Source organism: Helianthus annuus, chromosome 8 (assembly GCF_002127325.2).
Source record: "Helianthus annuus cultivar XRQ/B chromosome 8, HanXRQr2.0-SUNRISE, whole genome shotgun sequence".
NCBI lineage: Eukaryota > Viridiplantae > Streptophyta > Magnoliopsida > Asterales > Asteraceae > Helianthus > Helianthus annuus.
The window spans coordinates 85878150-85901327 of NC_035440.2; the positions used below are offsets into that span (position 1 = coordinate 85878150).

General features: G+C 33.4%; 2 protein-coding genes across 3 annotated transcripts; both read left to right on the forward strand.

The window, feature by feature from the left end:
- The first annotated feature begins 10960 nt into the window (after positions 1 to 10960).
- LOC110873310 (protein ORANGE-LIKE, chloroplastic) lies at positions 10961 to 16588 on the forward strand. Its single transcript, XM_022122240.1, has 8 exons — positions 10961 to 11266; positions 13508 to 13625; positions 13685 to 13798; positions 14813 to 14899; positions 14980 to 15056; positions 15138 to 15265; positions 16083 to 16219; positions 16311 to 16588. Exons 1-8 carry the CDS (start codon positions 11061 to 11063, stop codon positions 16386 to 16388), a joined length of 945 nt encoding a protein of 314 aa, XP_021977932.1. The 5' UTR covers positions 10961 to 11060; the 3' UTR covers positions 16389 to 16588.
- Positions 16589 to 19902: 3314 nt separating this feature from the next.
- LOC110873312 lies at positions 19903 to 22062 on the forward strand. 2 transcript variants are annotated; one of them, XM_022122242.2, is made up of 4 exons: positions 19903 to 20055; positions 20796 to 20923; positions 21509 to 21635; positions 21762 to 22062. In XM_022122242.2, the coding sequence occupies exons 2-4, from the start codon at positions 20796 to 20798 to the stop codon at positions 21828 to 21830; spliced, it is 324 nt and encodes a 107-aa protein (XP_021977934.1). In that variant the 5' UTR covers positions 19903 to 20055; the 3' UTR covers positions 21831 to 22062. The 2 variants fall into 2 exon arrangements, with proteins under 2 accessions (XP_021977934.1, XP_021977933.1); XM_022122241.2 differs by having other exon boundaries at positions 19904 to 20055; positions 20796 to 20992.
- The last annotated feature ends 1116 nt before the right edge of the window (positions 22063 to 23178 follow it).

The window sequence follows — 23178 nt, forward strand, 5'->3', positions numbered from 1 at the left end:
TGTAAACAAAAATATCAGTAACATGATAACACAATCAAGACATCAACAAAAGATCCTTTCATATGATTCGAATCGGATAATGGAAAATCATCATCAATAACAAACAAAAAAAAATAGAAAAATCATCAAAAATTATTATATTTCTAACCAAACAATATCAGTAACATCATAAGACAATCAAGACATCAACAAAAGATCCTTTCATATGATTCGAATGGGATAATGCAAATCATCATCAAAAACAAACAATCTAATATTGTTTACATACATTCTCTATATGTCTAATGATCTACAAAAAAATAAGAAGAACAACAAACATTAGCAACTGCCGAAACTGTTTTAAACATCAAAAACTTAACTTTTCTTGAATAAATTGAAGATCGAACAACATAAACAAACAATATTTAACCTTCATCATGTAGTTTTACCTTAGATCTTTTTATAGATTCTTGATTGAATAAATTACTATTAAAGAAACATACTAATAAGATGTGAAAACTGAACCAAATTGTTGGTTAGAGTGTAGACCTGCGTATCATTATAGGGTTGCCATGAAACGAACCATGAGATCCTCCTGCTGGATCTCTTTACTTCACATTAGTCATAGTTGATATAAATTTATCAAATCCATCATCAATGTCTCCAAGGCACATGCACAAATGATTGTAATCTATATAATTCGCTTGTATACCCATCATCCATGAACCAACAAATGTATCTTCATGATCATACGCCTTCACAGATGCACTGCAGGAAAAAAACATAATGACTAAACTAAAGGGAACTTACACTTCAGAAACTACTTATCCTGATTTGATGCATCCAACATAATGACTCTCTTTACCTCGAAAGCTTTTGAGAAACTCGGGTTGAAAGCAGAGAAAAGTAAAATCACTGCATAAAATAAAAAATACGAATATAAAGCACAATGACGTACATTTCAGAAAGAAATATGGGGTTACCAAGATTAAGTTGAAAATCTTTGTTGACTTTGACATAAAACTCGTCATCCCCATTTTGAACAGTTGAACTCATAACTTCTCTTTCTTAGATGATTCTTCATCAGCCTCCTGCCTCCTCATGATCATCCTAAGAATAATATAACTATTTGAAACAGATGCTATATATCTTTTCAAATTCTGAGAAACTTGAAAAATAATGTGATTGTCGAAAATTATGGAAACTAACACAAAATTTGGAAGCAATTAAAACTTTAATATAAGTTATCTTGATAAATTTGGAAATACGTTACAATTTAGACAACTTTGATAAGTATCCATAATTGATATAAATTTTAAAAATTCAAATTTTGAAATAATCAATCAAAAATTCAGAAAAGAAAAACTTACTGCAATAACACGCGATTTGCTATCTCTTCAGTAACAACAAAGTGAAATCCACATAACCTAAGTAACTTCTTACTCGTAGAAATAATCAAAACTATATCACACAAAAACGTCAATAATAACTACAATAACACGTGATTTAACATCTCTTTAGTAACAACAACATGAAATCTGCATAACCTAACTATTTTCGTAACCGCGAGCATGAATACAAAGAGAACCCAAATCTGAAAAATAAAGAGTTAATAGAATATATAACCAAACTCTGAATAAGATAAAGTAGAACCCTAAACTGGTAAATAAAGAAAAATCATAGTTTAACTGTGGGAGATATGTAATACCTCAGTTGCAAATTTCACTAGTAGAGATTTCGAAAACCCTAATCTTAAAAATCGACAATATGATAAACAAAATCAATAGACAATATAGTAATTTAGAGAGATTTTATCAAAGGATTCAAGAAACCCAATACATCTTACGATTTGTTTGTTCATACCAAAAAAATTAAAAAAAATGGATAAAGAACATACATCACCTACAATTCGAAAGAAACTCTATGAGTAAGAATTCTATCGAAGAATCGAGAGATGCTCACAGTAAGTCGTCGTAGAAGACTGATTTCTCCAATAGAGCGATTGAATAAGGAAGAATTCTATGGAAGAATCTGTGGCGGTAGAAGCCAGGTTAGGATTTCGTAGGTTGCACACAAAAAATGAGGCATATGAGAGAATTAGGTTAATTAGATTGTTTTTATAGGCGGGTCAAAAAATCGGGTACATCCGACCCGAAAATTTTCGGATCCGGCGTCCCACTTTTTTTTGGTTTGTGTTATGTGAAGTTTGGTTTGTTTGTAGAGAATTAGATGAACTCCCTCCCAAATCACATTCTACTCAACCAATGGATGCCACATCAACAAAATGGCTCCACCATTCAAGGACACATAGCCCAAATCATCTCATTTATTAATATATATAGATTTTGGTATTAATTTTGATGGTTAGCTTTTTGTTGGAAACGTTGTTTGTTTTTTATTTTATTTTACTTTTTACAGGGTTTTTTTTCCTAATGGGAAAGCATGTTTCATTACACCGGATGAAAATAATGTGTATAGCAACGCATACACTAAATTATAAATGCTAAGATAAGTGATATAATGACCAATGCATACCCTTAAGTAATCACTAACACAAGTAGTGCAATCATCAATGCAATGCGTATACTAAAGTATAATAACTAACCCGTGTGATGTAATAACTAATGCTTACACTAAAATATAATCTGCAACACATATAATGTAATAATCAATGCACACGTAATATGAAGAATACACATGCAAAGTATGCAACAATGATTACACTAAAATGTCATCGTTAACACATGTAGTGTGTGCAACACTTATTATGCTATAATATAATCATTAACACATGTAGTATAACCACCAATACATACACCGTACTAAGGATATACATATGCACTATATGCAACAACGATTGCACTAAAATATCAGCAACGATTGTATGTTGCAATAAATACACTAGAATATCATCAACAACAAATGTGTAATCACTAATGCATTATGCATACAACATAGTATTTAAAATATCTATATAGTATATACACCAATAAATACACTAAAGTATCATAAGTAACACTATGCAACAATGATCCCATTAACATATAATCAACAGCCCATGTAGTGCATCACAAAATGCATACAATATAGTACGGGTGTTCAATAACTCGTTAAAACCGATTGAACCACACAAACCAAACTAAATCAATCAGTTTAATTGGGTTAGGAGTAATACAATTCGCTTTATGGTTAGGAAAACCGGGCTTCATGACTTTTTAATATTTATAATTTAAATAAAGAAGTAAAGAAATTTTTTATTTCCCATATATGGATCTAACACTTATGACACGTATAATTATTAAATTAATCGATTTCATGCTAACACGTTTTTTTCTTTTCAAATTTTTCCATAGACCCTCAATACCGGACATGCAAAATGCTCGGTCATTTTTTAAGCCTACCGACTTTCAAAAATATAATGGTACAATTCCTTGTTAAAAAAACAAAGAAATTGTGTCTAAACCGCTAAAACCGAACTGTTTGGTCGTCCGGTTGACCCAATGAACCTGGCTGGTTCATTTAATTCCTCAAAAAGTCGTAGTTACCGATTTGGCCGAGAAATCCCGTTAAAACTGGACTTTCTTGTATTTCCATTTTCGGAAACTTATAATCTCTTGTAATCGTATTTCGTTTCGAATCGTTGTAAACCGAGGTTTTGATCATAATAAAGATGATTATTTTATGGGAAATTATACATTGTTTATTCACGTTTGCTTATACGTTTAATTCATCTATACTTAATACCTATTCATGATTCTCGTAAACAGGCAAGCAATTAACATAAATACTTGACTTCATACGCTATTTCATAAAGATACTTGATTATACCTTCACACGACTTAATTCTATGCTTTTACACTTAATTCATACCTAAATACATGTTATTTATGCATTAAACACCATAAGTTATGAACTATATCAAATCTGAGGGACCAAATTTGACAAAACATGAAAGTTCACGGCAGACACCAGCCGCGACACGCGCAGGCTGCCTTAAATCCTTGCGCGACATGCTGAGTAAGGCGATCCGAGCCAGTCCATTCCCAGCTGCGGCATTGGTTGATGTTTGGCTCCCATCTCCTACCTAATTGCATTTAATTCATATCTAACACCCACCCCTAATCCGCCATTATAAATAGACACATTCCCACTCTCTTTTTCACTTTCCAAACCATTTAAACATTCTCAAATCCTCTCTAAAATCCTTCAAATTCACTGATTTTGAGCAGAAAGTTTAAGGGTTTTAAAAGTGAGTTCTAACTCACTTCCTTCTTCAATCTTGTTCATTTCTTCTTACATATCACTTGGATAACCTTTAGGAAAGTTTTCACAAGTTTGCTTGGGCAAACTAAGGTGAAAACTAACCAAATTTGAGGTCCAAAGTGAGATGTATTTCCTGATTTTGTTTATGTTCATGTAAACTTCATTTTTACCTACTTTCTTTACCATTTCTTCCTTTACAAAGCTTGGAGCACCTCTAGGAGTGTTTCCACAAGATTACCAAGGTAATCTAAGGTGGAACATCACCATTTTGAGGTCTAAACTTTCTGTTTTGGAAGAATACTTGTTATGCTTTCATAAAACTATGTCTTCTTGATGTTATCTTGTGCCTACTTGTTCCTGAACCTATCTAAGGTTATGAGACTTGTTAAGAATAGATTCTTATGAGTTTAAGAGGTACAAACACATCTAAACTTCCTGTTTTGGTTCAATGTTCATGTACTTTTGTTTATTCGCTAAAACTTGGTGGAATCTTGTACCCACCAAGCTCACAACTTAGTCTATAGTTGTGGGGTTTATGTTGAGGTGATTTCCATCAAGTTATAAGTTCAAAAACTCTTTATTTTCAGTTTATACATATTATAATCCAAGTGTTGAAAGCAAGCATGATTCATCATCTTTCATATGATGAACTTGTGACTTATGAAGTGTGAACCATGGGAGTTTGGGCTTTCCAATCTAGTTCAAATTCTTCACTTATGAACTTGTGTATAAACACTCAAGTGACTTCCTAGTACCAAAGTAACATAGCCCCGCCTAGCCTCCGACACTTAGGATTACCTTTCCATATCGTGTTAGTTCACCCGGGTTAGGATTTACTTGGTCATTTGAGCATGCATTAGTTAGTTTTTAATTCTTGTTATTTATGACCCTCCGAATCATCCTTGTGATGATTTGTGTAGTGGTGAATCATACAAAGAGGTTAAACCTCCATGCTTGACTTACATGATAATTTATGATATCTATGATGGACTTAGTTTTAGGTTAATATTATAACTATACTATAAAACATATAAATATAAACATAACTGAATTCTTGATGTTAATCGGATCATGATTATACGTCGCGAATATAAGTTATATTATCTTTGTTCTTTATTCCTCGTTTATGATTCTAATTGGCACGTTAGAACCCATGAAAACACTTTAAAAACTTAGTGTCCAAATGAGTGTCTAGACGGGATATACTTTGCATACATATACTTTTATACTTAATTCCGAATCCAAACATTCCATAAACTCCAAACATCGAACACATTCATTCTCCTATTCTCCTTAACTCGTCAATACACGGATAATCGGAAGGCCTTGCAATATTGTGAGTATACTTGACCCTTTTTACGCTTTAATGCACTTTTGGGTGTAACATGTTTCAACTATCAAAATCACAATACACATAATCAAACTTATTCAATCACTCAATCCGCCAAACATGCTATTTGTTATGTTTAGGTTGTTTATGCTAGAATACTTTCATACACTTTATTTGTCATTAACTTAGCTAGCCCACCTTAACAATTATAACGCTATAGGAGTAGCACACCACCCGACGAGGTATTGTTAAGTTAACATGCTTTACGGTCTCGATTACTTCGGTGTCAAGGGATGCACATTATACGTTACGGTCTCGTTCACTTTGGTAACGAGGGATACACATTATTCTTGTGGACACTCGGGTTTGGCCTACAGTTATGCATGCTAGCTTCAACTTTGTATATCAATTGCCATGTTGGATTTGAGAATATCTTTTTTACTTATATACTAGTATTCCAAAACTCGTATACTCGCCAATACTTTGTATTGAAGTATACTTTAAAACATGTTCCAGGATTATGATGATGATAATGATGCACGGAACTTAGTAGAATGCCTATAAACACATTTTAAACTTTAATACTTGTTGTAATGTAATTCGTTTTGTTTCAACTTGTTGTATTCTATTTCAAACAATGTATTTGATTCTTCTAGCAATGAAATGAAATTTATTATTAAATACTTGTCACATTAGTGTTATGAAGTCTCTTGCAATCTATTTCGTCTCACTTCGATGTTTTCGCCACCGGTTGGGGTGTGACAATAAAGAGACACATGGATTTTCATAAAATTTAAAATGTTTTGTATAATATTTCGACTTTTTGAAATAATGTAAAGTTTTATGATTTATGGAACGATTTTTTTACCTCTGATGTATTGTATAGGTGACACGTCAGCCCAAGCCGAGTTGGGGTGTTACACTTTTAATAAAAGTTATAAGCCAAATTGTTAACTACGGTTCTAAAAAACAATACATCAGACATGTTGGCTTATATGGTAGGCCAGAGCGGCCAATGTTAATGGTTAACAACTTAAATTGACCACCAATGGGGTGGTGGTCCATTGGCAAAGACAAAAACTTTAAACACCTTAGACCACCCGTAGTGGGGCGTTATTTTTAAAAAAAATTGAAAAAAAACGCCTAAAAACGCTCCCCACCCATTACGCCGGGCGTTTTCCGGCGTTATATTTGAAAAAAAGCATCCGGGCGTTTTTAAGATAACGCTGAAGTGGGTTTAGGCAAGTAATCTGACATAGTGACTTTCCTTCTCTTTTTTCTTTTTTTAAGTTTGACTAATCTGACATAGTGTACTTTCCTTTTCTTTTTTCTTTTTTTATCCTTTTTTCTATAAAAAATAATTATTATTTATTGATTGGAAGGGGCGTTATTGGGCATTATTCCCACTACGCCATTTTTGCAATAACGCCCAATAATGCCCTATGCTGACTGGATCGACACGTGTCGAATAATGCCCCATGGTGGGGGCATTATTTTGTTCCACCAGTACACATGGTCTTAGGAGAAGGAGGTCTTAGATTCAAGTCCCACAGACAGCAGAAAATAAAAGAAATTTACCTTAAAAAAACAACTCAATTTGACAATTGAGCCAATTTCTTTTCCATAATCATTAGGCTGTATTAAAACATTTACAATGATAAAAATAGTTGATGATTATAATATGTAAAGTTACATAGCTACATCTCACTCAAAAATAAAAAGTTACAAATAATAAAGGTTAATCGACTGATTCTAAGTTTCAAACAAAACCGACAAATTTAACCTTAACCAAAGCACTGGACCATTTGAATCGCAAACCTACCATGCCAAACTGACCAATTTGCTTCCTTTTGGATAATTCAATATGTTTTTAAACTAGTTTTTGCCCCCCTCAGGTTGCAGGGCATTAAGCCGAATATTTTTCTCTCATAGCACGTACATTACTTAGTGTTTCGGTTACTTTTACTTACTACTCATAAAACGATCTCAAAAAAAAAAAAAAATTACATCGAGTAAACCCTACCATATTTTTGCTAAAAATAAAAACTAAAACGATGGAAAAACTACCGTTTGGCACGAATAAAAATTACATCTAGCCAACCAGTTAAGACAAAACACTACCATTGTTAAAAAAAAACATTAAAACGAATTTTACACTGGGGGCAAAATCGTAATTTGACAGGGAAAAAAATGGGAAAACTATAAATTTGATCTGAGGTAAATCGTAATTTGGCTAGGAGAAAAAAAAAAAAACAAAACCAATGGCAAAACTGTAAATTTAAACGGAACAAAATCGTAATTTGGTTGGACCAATGAGGAAGTGTCAGGCAACTGCCTTTTATGTTCCGCCCGCGTTGCCGAGCGCTAGGCCGAATATTTCTCAACCAGTTAAAACAAAACACTATCATTGTTTTGCTACAAAAAAAAAAAAAAAAAAAAAAGCTAAAACGACTGCAAGACAATATTAAGGTGGGGTAAAGTTGTTATTTCTCAGGAACAATGAGCGAGTGCTAGACAAATGTTTGGCACAAATATAAATTACATGGAGACAACCAGTTAAAACAAACACAACCATAATAATAACAAAATTGTAATTTTGAACTAAGGTAAAATTATAATTTTAAACAAACACAACCATAATAAGAGCAAAATTTTAATTTTAAACTGGGGTAAAATCATAATTTTAAAGTGGGGGTAAATTCGTAATTTGGCAGAAGCCAAAACGTTGGCACTATTGTAATTTCGAGCTGGTGGCAAAATCGTAATTTTAACAAAAGGCAAAAACGTATTTTTTTAACAGGGGGCGAAATCGTAACCTTGAATTAGGGTAAAATCGCATTTTTGTAGACGAATGGAGGAGTGCCAGGCACCTTCCTAACACTATTCCCCTCCATGGTCTATGTATACATATAAAGCAAAATCGTATTTTTTAACAAAAGCCAAAATCATATTTTTTTAACTGGGGGCGAAATCGTAATTTTGAACTAAGGTAAAATCATAACTTTTCTAGACTAATGGAGGAGTGCCAGGTAAAAAAATAGGCTAAAACTATCCACACACCCTATCTGCCTATTTAGACACCCTTTGCCTCGTATATGCCTCGTATAGGCCTATACAAGGCGTATAGGCTTACATCAAATTCAGTGTCTGACTCATGTCAGTTCTGGTTTGACTGCTCCTATATGCCTCGTATAGGCCTATACGGGGCATATAGGACCCCTCATATAGGTCTCATATATGACCCATGCCCCATATATACCACATATAGGCCTATATGGGGCGTATATAAGGTTTTTTTTTTAACAAACATTTTATATAATATTAATCGTTTTAGCAAACTTTTCTACAAAGACAAGTTTTCTATTTTAAATAAATAAAAATAACAAGTACATGGTATGATACAACACATGTATAGGCCTATACAAGACCTAAACCACACCTATAGTCCTATTCGAGACCTATACTACACCTACAGGCCTATACGAGTTATTATAATTAATATGAGTTTTTTTTATAATTAATATTAGAGTTATTATAATTAATATGAGTTTTTTATAATTAATATTAGAGTTATTATAATTAATATGAGTTTTTTATAATTAATATTAGTGTCATTGATATTAATATGAGTTTTTTATAATTAATATTAGTGTTATTATATTAATATGAGTTTTTCTTTATTAATATTAGTGTTATTGATATTAATATGAGTTTTTTATAATTAATATGAGTTTTTCATAATTAATATTAGTGTTATTGATATTAATTCATATTAATATGAGTTTTTTTATAATTAATATGAGTTTTTCATAATTAATATTAGTGTTATTGATATTAATATGAGTTTTTATAATTAATATTAGTGTTATGTATATTAAAAAGAGAAAACAAAAAAATTAAACATATATGCCGCATATAGGGCTAGACTGGGCGTATAGTGGGGTCCAAAAGACCATTATAGCCCTGTTTTGCCCCCAATCTAGGCCTAACTCAGGGGTAAAATGGTAATTTGCATTATATGCATACGCCTCATACAGGCCTATATTGGGCATATAAGAGAGGCAAAAAAGACCAATTTACCCCCAGTCTAGGCCTAACTCAGGGGTAAAATGGTTTTTTTCGTCTATACACCCCATATAGGCCAATACGAGGCATATAAGACAAAATATGACATAATCAGAGATTCTCTTGGAAATTGAAAAAGGTTATACGCGGCGTATAGATCTATACGAGGCGTATACGAGGGTGTGTAAATAAGGACTAGGGTGTGTGAATATGTAGACCCAAAAAATATCATTATCAAAATTTCAAACCGATCCACCACTTGAGCCTAGTGGTAGGGAGGCTTAGGTTCTCTAATGGAGACTCAAGTTTAATTCTCGCTTGTGTCACTTTGATGGATCTATCTTGAGCCAACGCGGGTTTTCGTCCCACCGTGCTTTGATAGTGGCATAACGTCTGTCAAGTGACAGTCAGCGGTATGGTTTACCGAGAGAACGCCCAAACCCAGAGGCGAAACTACAGGATGGTCAGGGGGGTCAGTTGACCCTCCGGCCGACCAAATAGTTCCTTAATGGTAGTATCAGCCGTCGTAAGTCAGTTTTTTTAGCTTGAGTCCATTGACCCTCAAAATATCACCGTTAGGGTAATAATGATAAACAAAGGAGAGTAAAAACGAAGAAAAAGATATCCGGCCAACAGCGCTGGTGGTATCCGACGAAGTGGTTCAGAGAATAAAATGGAGAAGAAAGAAGTTAGTTAGAAATAAAGCATATTGTTGGGATTAAATAAGCTTTTAAAATTTGAAAGAGGGCCCAATTAATTATTTTTTCTTTTTACCTTTCCGATGCAAGATACAGTAAAAGTAAAATATACTAATGGCATTTAGATGTCGAGTATCCACATTTATCTTTTAATCTTTTTTTTTTAGAAGGAATATATTTGTTTATTTGATTAGGATTGAAATATGACGATGTTTTCTTATTTATTTTTGCTAATAAATAATTGTATGGTTTTTATTTTTTAACGGATTCTTTTAATGCTAGTAAATGATTGTATGGTTTTTATTTTTTAAAGGATTCTTTTAAAAATATAAAAAGTATGCTATTTTCTTTTTTTTTTTTTTTTTGTATTAAGATCATAATACTATGCATAACCAAGGTTTGGATATAAGAAGTTATATTGACCCTCCGATTAAAAACTTCTTGTTCCGCCACTACCCAAACCTAGCTCTGAAAGTGCGTAAACTCGATTAAGAAAACATAATAATTTGGCTGAAACTAGGCAAAAACGACTTAACACGAAACAAGAAGTAGTTTCGAAAAAAAAAATCTAAATTTCAAACGGACTTCCTAAAAGTGTATTAACGACAAAAACACTTTCGAACAGCATTGCATGAAAAAAGATGCTCTGAAAATAAAAATATCCCAAACTTCCTTTATCTATCTTTTTCTTCTTCTTCTTCTTCTTCTTCAGTTTCACCACAACAATGGCGTCTCTTTCTCTCAGATGCTATCATCTTCATCTTCCTCACTCTATCAACAACAACAACAGCACTTCTATCAGTTCATCTTCATCCAAATCCACAATTCGTTTCAGATATCCAAACCCTAACCGTCGGCGTTTCGCTATCTCTTCTTCTCCAGATGATGCTGCTGCTTCCGGTTCCGTTTCCTCCGGCGATAACGCCTCCAGGTCTGTTTAGTGTTTATGTAACAGCGATTGTTTTGTTTTTAGAATTTATCTGTTGTTGTTGTTGTTGTTTATGTTTAGGTGTATGAAATAGATGATTTCTGCAGATAGTTTTAGCTTATTGTTATGTGTTGATTGAGGATTCATCTCGTAGAGGTTCTATTGTTGATTTGATGTCTGTTTTTTAGATGAATAAAGTTGAGTAATTAATCTTACTCTGAGTAATTGTGAATTTAGAAGGTGAATTTCGTTGGTTTGAACTTTAAATGAAGCAATTATGCTTGTAATGATAAGGATTGTTGAGAATATTGTGTGTATCCTGGTGATTCTTTGGTTTTGGTGTGGCTAAACTGGAAATAAGTGATGTATGCGTATAAGAGATATGGTTTTTGTTGAAGCTGTTTGCACACATTTAGGTCATGGTCATGTTCTATGCAGTTAATGCGGTAAAATATCGGATATCGGTCAAGGACCCATATTTGAGATATAGGTTATCTCAGTGGGATATCAGTAGTTTTAATATAATGCAGAATTTATATATATATATATATATATATATATATAGCAATCTAGGACAAAGATCCGTTAGGAACCACCCTTTATTGCGAGAACCGCGAGAACCAGTGTGAACACAAACAGTAATACCTAAAAAAATCTAAAAAACACCCAAAAAAATTTTTTTTTATTTTTTTACTATTTTTTATATAAAAATCGCTACTTTTAGTATCCAAAAAAAAAAAATTTTTTTTTTTTTAAAAAAAAAAATTTTTTTTGGCTACTAAAAGTAGCGATTTGAACATAAAAAATAGTAAAAAAATAAAAAAAAAAATTTTAGATTTTTTTTTGATTTTTTTAGATTTTTTAGGTTTTTTGGGGGTTTAGTTTTTAGCATTTTAGCTTGGGGGGGGGGGGGGGGGTTTAGGTTTTTGGGGGGTGGGAGGGGTTAGGTTTTTTTTAGGTTTTTTGAGGGTTTTAGTTTTTAGCATTTAGCTTGGGGGGGGGGGGGGGGGGTTTAGGTTTTTGGGGGGTGGGGGTTAGGTTTTTTTAGGTTTTTTTAGCTATTTTAGGTTGTGTTCACATTGGTTCTCGCGGTTCGCAATAAGATGGTTCTCGCATGAACCTTACCCTATATAACACCAATAATTCAGTGATATATCAGTTATATCGGTCAAATATTGGTGATATGTCGATTATATCGGTCAATATCGCCGATAACATCGGTACCGATATTTGACACCGATATTTTACTAGAGGACCGATATATCACCGATATTAACTGCATAGGTCATGTTGTGTAAATTGGGACTGTGGAGACATCTATAGAAATAAGTGTTGGAAATTAAGAGTAATGTTTGATACGAATTACTTGTGCTTGCACGAATTAGCATTTTGATCAAGTCTTTTTCTGCATATTGTGTGTGCACATTTAGGTCATGCTCATCTTTTTGCATTTAGGACTATGAAGATGTGTTAGACATCTATAGCTCCTTGTGTATGCATTTGCTAAAGGCTTTAGAGATTAGAAACTAAGAGTAATGTTTGATACCAATTGGTTGTGCTTGAGTGAATGAGTATTTTTTATGAACTCTTAATCTGCAGATTTTTTTCACCCATTTAGGTCATGCTCATCTTAGTGCAGTTGGAACTGTGAAGATGTGTTAAGACATCTATAGTACCTTGTGTATGCATATGTTAAAGGCTTTATAGATATGGATGTTAAGGTACCTTGGAGTTTGAAAGAAATCAAGAATAAGTTTTGATACAAATTAGTTGTGCTTGAGCGATTGGGGGACTGTGAATATGTGTTGGATACTTAGACATCTATGGCACCAGGTGTATGCATTTGTTAATGCCTTTATAGATATGAGCGTTAAGGTACTTGGAGTTTGAAAGAAATCAAGAGTAATGTTTGATACGAATTAGTTGCGCTTGAGTGAACGAGAATTTTGTATGAACTCTTAATCTGCAGATTGTTTTCACACGTTTAGGTCAAGGCGTCAAGCTCATCTTTTTGCAGTTGATACTGTGAATATGTGTTAGACATCTATAGTACCTTGTTTATGCATTTGCTAAATGCTTTATAGATATTATGAATGTTAAGGTACCTTGGAGTTTGAAAGGAATCAAGAATAATGTTTGATACGAATTAGTCGTGCTTGAGCAGTTGAGCGAATGAGTAAACGGTGCTTGCATAATTATTGGAAAAAGGAGTCAATCTGATTTTAAGTTTTGTTATCAATGCAGCAACTTTTGTATTATTGAAGGACCAGAGACCGTTCAGGATTTTGTCAAGCTGCAGACAAATGAAATCCAAGATAACATAAGGAGTAGACGTAATAAAATCTTCCTCCTCATGGAAGAGGTAATATCTTCACCCTGATACGTTGCCAATTGCACAATATGACCTGTTCAAATTCACAGGTGAGGAGGTTAAGAGTGCAACAACGGTTAAAAAACATTAAACGCTATGAGGGCAGCTCTGAGGATAATGAGATGCCTGATATTCCATCTTCAATTCCCTTTCTACCTTCAGTGGTAAATTATATTTTCTTCTGCTTATAATCTGATATCATAAGGTTTTAGTGTTAACTTTTTTTAATGATGTATTAAACAGTTATAGTAATTCATTCATTTGATACTTCTGTTTTTAATTCTGAAAATAGGATTCTGTAATCAGAAGTATTTACCAATTTCTGAAAATAGTGACCGTAGATTGAACTTTATAGCATAATATTTTCGATGTAAAACGTTCTGTTCCATCTAAATTATTACAATTCCCCGTACAAGTTACAAGTGAAATGGGTTGAAAGTAACCTAAAATGTATTTAAGTTCTTACAATCTCTTAGACCACTAAGTTACATTAAAATTTTAATATACTAACTTTTCAGTCATATTTAATACACTAAAGTTGCCCATTGTCATTATTGTTAATGAAATTACGAGTTTTGGCATTACAGAGGGGTAGTTTTGACAATTGAATAAAAGTCAAAACATTGTAACGGAATAAAAGGAGTAATAGATATCATCATATTATTGAAGTAAAATAGTTTTAATGAAGTTACATGTTACTATATACGTACGCAAAAGCCTAGTATTTTAATTGCACATTTTTATAAGCAACTTTTTTATTACTAGAGTTAAATGCTATTTTAGTCCCTGTGGTTTGGGTCATTTTCCCAGTTTAGTCCAAAGGTTTCCTTTTTCACCTGTGAGTCCAAAAAGGTTTCACCGTTGCCATTTTAGTCCAGTGGGTTAACTTCATCTATTTTTTCTGTTAACGAGAAGGCCAATTCGGTCATTTTATATGGACAAATTGCCCTTCTAGTTAACAGAATTACATATAAAATGACCGAATTCGTCTTCACGTTAACAAAAAAAATGGATGAAGTTAACCCAGTGGACTAAAATGGCAACGGTAAAACCTTTTTGGACCCACAGGTGAAAAATGAAACCTTTGGACTAAACTGGCAAAATGACCCAAATCACAGGGACTAAAATGGCATTTAACTCTTATTACTAATATCTGTTTGTCTTCTTTTTTGAGCTAGACGCCAAAGACATTGAAGCAGCTCTATTTGACAAGTTTTTCATTTATATCAGGAATTATCGTCTTTGGTGGCCTTCTTGCACCAGTCGTAAGCTCATTCTTCTAACACGATTATTTCCTTTTTTAATACATACATGCTTGTAACATGAAAACTCGTTTTCTTGTCAGCTGGAGCTAAAACTTGGAGTGGGTGGTACCTCTTATAAAGATTTTATAACCAATATGCATCTGCCTTTGCAACTGAGGTGTAATTTACAATAACGATTAATATGTTTACATTTATTTAAAGCAAATATTTACACAAAATATTCTTGTATTTATTTCAGTCAGGTGGATCCAATAGTGGCCTCCTTTTCGGGTGGAGCAGTGGGTGTAATCTCAACTCTCATGTTGCTTGAAGCGAATAACGTCATGCAACAAGAGAAGAAAAGGTGTAGATACTGTCACGGAACCGGTAAGTACTCTTGCCAACACGAGGGGGTTGGGAAACGATCAAAGCAGGTTCGGGTTAAAATGGATGGGTCGAAACAAGCCTGACTAGTCTTTTTTTTTTTACTATAAAAAATAAAGAGTAAAATGCCATTTTCGTCCCTGAGGTTTGGTCAGTTTTGCGACTTCCGTCCAAAGGTTTGTTTTTCCGCATCTGGATCCAAAAGGTTTGAAATCTTGTCATTTTCATCCGGCTCGTTTACTCCATCCATTTTCTCTGTTAAGTTAGGGTATTTCCGTCTCTTTTGTTAACTTAAAGGCAATTCGGGCTTTTTCAGGGGTATTCGGCCTTTTTACATAAAGTGAAAAAAACTGAATTGCCCTTTAAGTTAACAAAAAAGACATAAATATCCTTGACTTAACGGAGAAAAATGGATGGAGTTAACGAGCCGGATGAAAATGGCAAGATTTCAAACCTTTTGGATCCAGATGTGAAAAAATAAACCTTTGGACGAAAGTCGCAAAACTGGCCAAACCTCAGGGACGAAATGATATTTTACTCAAAAATAAATGTATTAGCTTTCATTAAAAAATCAATATTGTTACAGTAGCTATCAAAGTTTCTGAATATACGATTAAAGAGATTGTATGCATTAAAATAGACTCTATGTGACTTTCAACCCGTATGAACCGTTCCCCGTTTAGCTAAGACTAGTTTGAGTTGAGATAATGTAGAAGTACACAACCTAAACCGATCCGGTCACAAGTAAACGGGTTAAAAATTCTACCATTGTTCAATTATATGCCTTTTAATTAGGGGTGTTGATGTACCAAAAATACAGGGTACTTGGCATGTGCGCGTTGTTCTTCTAGTGGCGTGTGCGTAAACGTAGAGCCGATTTCTGTAACTAATGCTTCTGATAGTCCATTACGCGCTCCGACTACCCGAAGGTGTCTTAACTGTTCTGGGGCAGGAAAGGTACCAGCATTTATATATTAGTGAAACTTTACTTTGGTGACCTATTTTTTTGTTCGGTTTCACATTCTTTGGTATGACTACGTTGATTTAGGTAATGTGCCCTACGTGTCTTTGCACGGGAATGGTAATGGCAAGTGAGCATGATCATCGAATAGACCCGTTTGACTAAGTTACTGCCTCAAACCAATGCAGCTCGGTTGTGGGAAAATGATGTTCTATCGGGCTAATAAGCATAAAGAGAGGTTATATTGTGTATTTCTGTGATAATTTCGAAAGTTAATGATGTAAATGTTGGTGAACATTGATGTTTGCATCAATTTCTATTGGTAAACTGAGGTTTATAGTAAAACAAAGATGCATTTTAAGTTACTGCCTCATACACACACTTTACCATGACTTCTGGTCAATACCGAACAGCTTTACCCTGCTTGGTTAGTTTACTTTATGAATGCCTGGTGCCGCTAGGCTAGGAGGCTATCGGTGCCTAAGATGCCTAAAGCGCCAAATTGTGCATCACCAGAAGCGATCTAGGGATACATGCTTTGCCTTATGTACCCTCCAGTGGCGGATCTAGAAGATCCGCCAAGCCGTAACGTTTTATAAAAAAGCGGTAACGAAATCGAAAAAACGTCAAAATTTTCTAAAATTTACATTAATTTTACACTACCGCCGGAGCGTCAAGCCGTAGCGGGGGTTTCCCCTTGTACCATGCTGGATCCGCCCCTGGTACCCTCTGCGTCTCGGCTGATCTAATGCAAATACACAATCTACTCGGAGCTTTACTTCAAGTGTGCTTATGTTTGTGCATGTACTTGTACTTGTATGCATTTAGTCAAGTGATGAATTATCTAACTTAGGTTCCACCTTAAACAACTAGAGAAAACTTCACATTGTTAATTTATATATAAACTAGAATTAAGACCCGCCGCGGCGGGGATTCTTTAGTGATAACTAAGTCGATTTAGTGCGCGCACGTTATGTTGAACCTATCAAACAGGAAAAAATAGACGATGTAAAAACGTTCACCCGCAAAATTTAGAACGAAACGTAAAAACGTTAAACCAAAGACGCACGTTGTGTGTTAAGTCACAAAATTTAGAACGAATGATAAAGCTAAAAATTTGCGGAAAATGAAAAATATAAAAGACCAAAGTTGAAAGTAAAAAAAGGTGTGAGGATAAATTGCAACAGATTAAAAGTTTTGTGTTAAAAGTAAAAAAAAAAAAAAAACAAATAGTTTTGGGTTAAAAGTAATTTATAAAATACTTTTGGGTGAAAAGTAAAAAATCAATTTTTTTTTGAAAAACCCCCAAAGCCAAGGCTACAACAACCATATGCATAACCATTTTTTCTTTGAAAAACCCCCAAAGCCAATATTACAACACATAAGTAAAAAAAATCAAAGTGGTTAAATCGCAAAAGATGGAAACTTTTGAATTAGAAGTAAAAAAATCAAATTAATCAAAGGGGTTAAATTACCAAAGATTAAAACTTTAAACTTAAATTGTCAAAGATTAAAACTTTAGGGTTAAAAAGGAAACAAAGATTAAAATTTTAAACTTAAATTGCCAAATATTAAAACTTTAGGGTAAATTGTCAAAGATTAAAACCTTAGGGTTTAAAAGGAAACAAAAATTAAAACTTTAAACTTAAATTGTCAAAAAATTAAAAGTTTAGGGTTAGAAAAGAAAATTTCCATTTTTTTTAAAAGCCTCCCAAAGCTAAAGTTACAAGATATATATGCACATATAAGTTGCTTCTTTTTAAGGTTTTAATACGTTGTATAAAACTTTAAAAAAAAGTATAAAATTTGAAATCGAGTTGTCATAATTTCAAGCTAAACATCTGGGGAATTCCGAATATGATAAAACAATAATATTTGCAACAAGTGTTTATCGGTTAATATTAGACCATGTGTTATACTCATCATTTTACCACCACTTGTCACATCACCACCATTCACGATTTCTCTCTATGATTCAACATTTCAACCTATGTTATATTCACCATTTGTTCTTATCCTTTTTTATACAAACAGTATTTATAAGTTTTAAAACTTTTATTAACTAAATAAACATAATATATAAAGATAAGAATAATTAAACTTATTATACATATTTAAAACAAAGAGGCCATGAACAGTGCTTTTTATTTTTTTAACATTGTTTTTTTATTTCTAGATTTTTATTATTACATTGATCTATTTGTTTAATTAATTTAAGCATATATTTTTATATAACTTTTTGATACGATCAAATTACCCGTTATCAAACAAGAAATCAATGAATTTCTACTGGTACAGTTCGATATTAATTCATCGAAAGCAAAACCACACGATATTAATTCATCGAAAGCAAAACCACTAAAAATAAATATTGATACGGATACAGATGTTATTCGATCGGTTTTAATTGAATTTGGTACGATAACGACACAATATCCGTTTAAAAAATATATATGGTAATGTTGAAATAAAAAGATAGGAACAATTGTTTTTGATTTCTTTCAATATTGTTTTTTCTAAGGTTTTATTATTTTAATTGATTTAAGTATATTTTGTTATCTCATATAACTTTTAAGATACTTTTAAGATACGATCAAAGTACTCTTTATCAAACAGGAAACAATAAAACGGAATGTATACCAGTACCGATGATGTTCGGTACAATATAGTAGCGATACAGTATCAATTTATTGAAAAGAAAAAAACTAAAAAAAATATTGGTATCCATACAAATGTTTTCAATTGGTTTCGATTGGGCTTGGTACGATAGTGGCAGAATATCCGTTTCAAAAAAAATATCGGAAATAAAATAAACATAAAATGCAAGCGAACTGAACCGATATCAACTGAACAACATATATAGGTACCATATCAATATGTGTTTTTTTTTTGTTTTCGATCGATGTAGTGCTTTCTCTTTCAATTACTATATCGAGTGCAGATACTGTAACCAACCAAAATGATACCGACTTAATCCCCGCCGCAAAGCGTGGGAGAACATCACTAGTTATTGATGATAATAAAAAGCTGCATATAATACCTAAAAACACATATGATTAAACAACACATACCAAAATAATAATAATAAAAAAAAAAAAACTCAATATTCGTTAAATAGTACAACTCAGTTACTGATTTCATTATCTTCTGAAATGTTTATCAAAGCATGTTTTAAAACCACTTACAAAATGATACGACCCAACCCGTGACCCAACCCGTGACCCGACCCGTGAAGACCCGCTCCAACTCCATGTTTAAGTTACTGAATGGTTATTTAGTCATATTGAAACCCAGGTGGTGGTTAAGTAACTTCCCATTAGTTGGTAGTTTTAGCCATGATGCGTGTTTCCACATTAGCCATATTTCTCTGCATGTTACAATTTCATGTTTTGTATTTAAACACATTAATTAGTGAAATGAAGGGAGGAAGGAAATTATTGAAAAAGTATTGTTTCGTTTCTCTTATCTAGTTCTTGGAGCCTAACCCACTCAACGGGTCTCTTGGGAGATTAGCCATCTCGAATCGGCTACTATCACAAAACTAGATTATTTGAGAATAAAGATGGTTACAGGGAATGGATCATGCGAATGGACGCTTAACCGCGATGCCTCATGAGACGTGGCGCTCAGTCTCACACGCCAGACGCTACATCAGTGTCCCCAGATCCACTCTACACATACCCATTAAGTGAGATTCTATTTAGAAACTAAAAAGTAGAAGGACCTTTCTTGCACATGGCATAATCTGACAATTATATAAAGCTCGAATTTTAACGATATTATCATCATCTTCTAACACTTGGTCGCTTCAGCACATCACGGCTCCTTAGCGGTAAGTTTTGGATTTCTTATTACTACAATAAATCACTACTTATTTGCGTTTCATTTCAGTTTAATTGGGTGTATACAAACGAAGTGATTCTTGATTTCTTGTTATGTTTATGTGTAAAATTAGGTTACATGGTAAAGATTTATTTCGTTAGTAACGTTGGCATATTAACAAACAGTTGGTGTGCAATTATAATAAGCTAACATATGATGATAAAGATACATGGAGATCAGCAACAATTCACATATTTGTGGAACCCAATTCATCATAGAGCAACTCTGAGATTCTATAGTTAGTTCAAAGAACGGTTTACTTTGTTTTCTTGGTCCTTTTGGTTCAGGACTTTCATCAAACACCTTGTGTGCACAGCTAAAAAAAAAAAAACAACCCAACATGCTGAATACAAATTGATTAATTGATTAGAATGTTTCGAGTTATTTTTAGGTCCATTTTTCAAATCTGGTTGTTTTAAGGGGTTTTGTGCTTCAAATATCATGTGGAGTATCCTTTGATAAACAACATATACATGGGTTTAGGTGAGATATTGACTTGATTATCTAGAAAGTTGAAACTGGATTTTCACTTACAGTGACTGATCGATTAGTCGCCTTATTTAGGTTGCATTAGTCACCTTCTCATACTTACAGAATTAACGAATTTATTGGCTGTTATGAATTGAAGTTATAAGCACTTTAAGTGATTTGACATTCTGCATTGTTGTTACATATTCCCCGATGTTTAAGATGACGACAGTTGGAACGACAATGGATCAAACTAGTAAAGCTAATAAACCTGGAGCCACAAATGTTGCTAAAGTTCGGAGCTCGGCTTCAGGGTTCAAACGATGGGGAAGAAAAGGCCCGTTTATCAGGTACGGGCTTCCTATGATTTCACTTACAGTGTTTGGAGCACTCGGGCTTGGTCATCTATTGCAGGGCAGGTGAGTGGTATATAACGATTTTGTAAAGTTGAAAGAGCAAAATGTCATTTTCGTCCCTGAGGTTTGGTCAGTTTTGCGACTTTCGTCCAAAGGTTTGTTTTTCCGTATCTGGATCCAAAAGGTTTGAAATCTTGCCATTTTCATCCGGCCCGTTAACTCCATCGATTTTTCTCTGTTGAGTTAGGGGTATTTCCTCTTTTTTGTTAACTTAAAGGGCAATTCGGTCTTTTTCAATTTCTGTTAAACGACCGAATAGTCCTGAAAAAGACGGAAATACCCCCGACTTAACGGAGAAAAATGGATGGAGTTAACGAGTTGAATGAAAATGGCAAGATTTTAAACGTTTTGGATCCAGATGCGGAAAAACAAACCTTAGGACGAAAGTCGCAAAACTAGCCAAACCTGAGGGACGAAAATCGCATTTTACTCAAATAAAAAAATAATGTGTATTTCATTATTTCTTTGGTATTCTTCCCTTTATTTCCATGATATTAATGTGAAATATTTGTACTTAAGCAAGGATATAGCTAAGGTGAAAGACGATCAAGAGTGGGAGATTCTCGAAACAAAAAAAGCCCTTTCAAGAACAGGCCCGATTGAAGCATACAAGCCTAAAAACTTGTCATTGGAGGAGGAGCTTAAGGTGACACAATATCCTATAACCTAATGCATTATATCAATTTGGGTTATGTCTTATCGCTAACGGGTCAATTGGGTCAAACCGTTGACAGTCATCCATTATGTCGATTTGGTTATGTTTTGGTTGCAGGCTTTGCAGAAGAGTGTTGACATAAACAACTATGAATATAAGAAGATCCCTAAGCCGAACGAAGGCTAATGAAGTGTAGTTTTTCGTCTAAATAAGTCAATATCTCTTGGTCTTATATTGTATTGGTGTAATTTTATACATTTTTGGTAGTTGTTTAGATGCATGCATAAAATAGGGATCTAGGCCACTATCTTTATCTTTTTCCTGTTTTTGAGTTTTGATGTCCTTTGGTGTTGAAGGCCAATAAATTGCATATGTATTGTTACACTTCAAAATTTGGTAACCAATGGTTCTTATATTGTGGGCATTGTTTTAGAGTTATAGGTAAAATTGGTTAAACTGTAAACTTTAATATGGCAAGTAGGTCACTTCTCAAACTTTACTAAAACAAGAACCCAAAATAGTTAAAACAAAGAGGCAACATATATGAGAATCTATATTTATACATCAGCCAATTTGGATTTTAATAATCCAAATTATCATCTAATGCCGTATAATAATTCGTACCGGTAACTTTGTTAGCTGGTGATGAACAATTGGCGGACTTTTTATCACATTTAGAATGTTATAAATGGTATTGAAACAACATGCGTAAAAGTTAGTGCCCCATGAGACTGAGATTGTCATTAGCAACGAATTAAAAGTGTGGATTGTTAAAATTTATTTTCTGTAACTTTTTTGTGTTACATTACTCGAAACTCTTTTTCCTTGACTATTTAATTAATTATTTTATTTTCAACAAAGTTCTATTGAGGATGGAATGATCAAGTATTGAGGATGGAATGATCAAGAAAAGAGTTATGATCTAATACCGTATAATAATTCGTACCGGTAACTTTGTTAGCTGGTGATGAAAAATTGACGGACTTTTATCACATTTAGAATGTTATAAATGGTATTGAAACAACATGCGTAAAAGTTAGTGCTCCATGAGACTGAGATTGTCATTAGCAACGAAAGTAAAAATTAAAAGTGTGGATTATTAAAATTTATTTTCTGTAACTTTTTTGTGTTACATTACTCGAAACTCTTTTTCCTTGATGATTTAATTAATTATTTCGTTTGTTGATTTGCTTGAGGTGGTAGAACATACGAGGCTCCCGAAGAGGCTCCCGAAAACTAGGAAGGAAATGGTGTATGGTATATTGGTTTTGACGTGTTGGCGTATATGGAAAGCGAGAAACGAGAAGTTGTTCTCTAGTACGGATGCGAATGTGTACAAGATGATCTCTGATGTTAAATCTTTGGGATATCTTTGGAATAGAAGTAGGCATAAAGAAGGTTCGGTAGATTGGAAGGGTTGGCGTAATTTTTGTTTTGATGTGATGTAACCTTGTTTTGCGGCTTATCTCTTTCTTGGAGATAAGTCCGTGTGTTTGGTTTATTGAAGTTCTTCTTTCAAAAAAAAAAAAAAAGA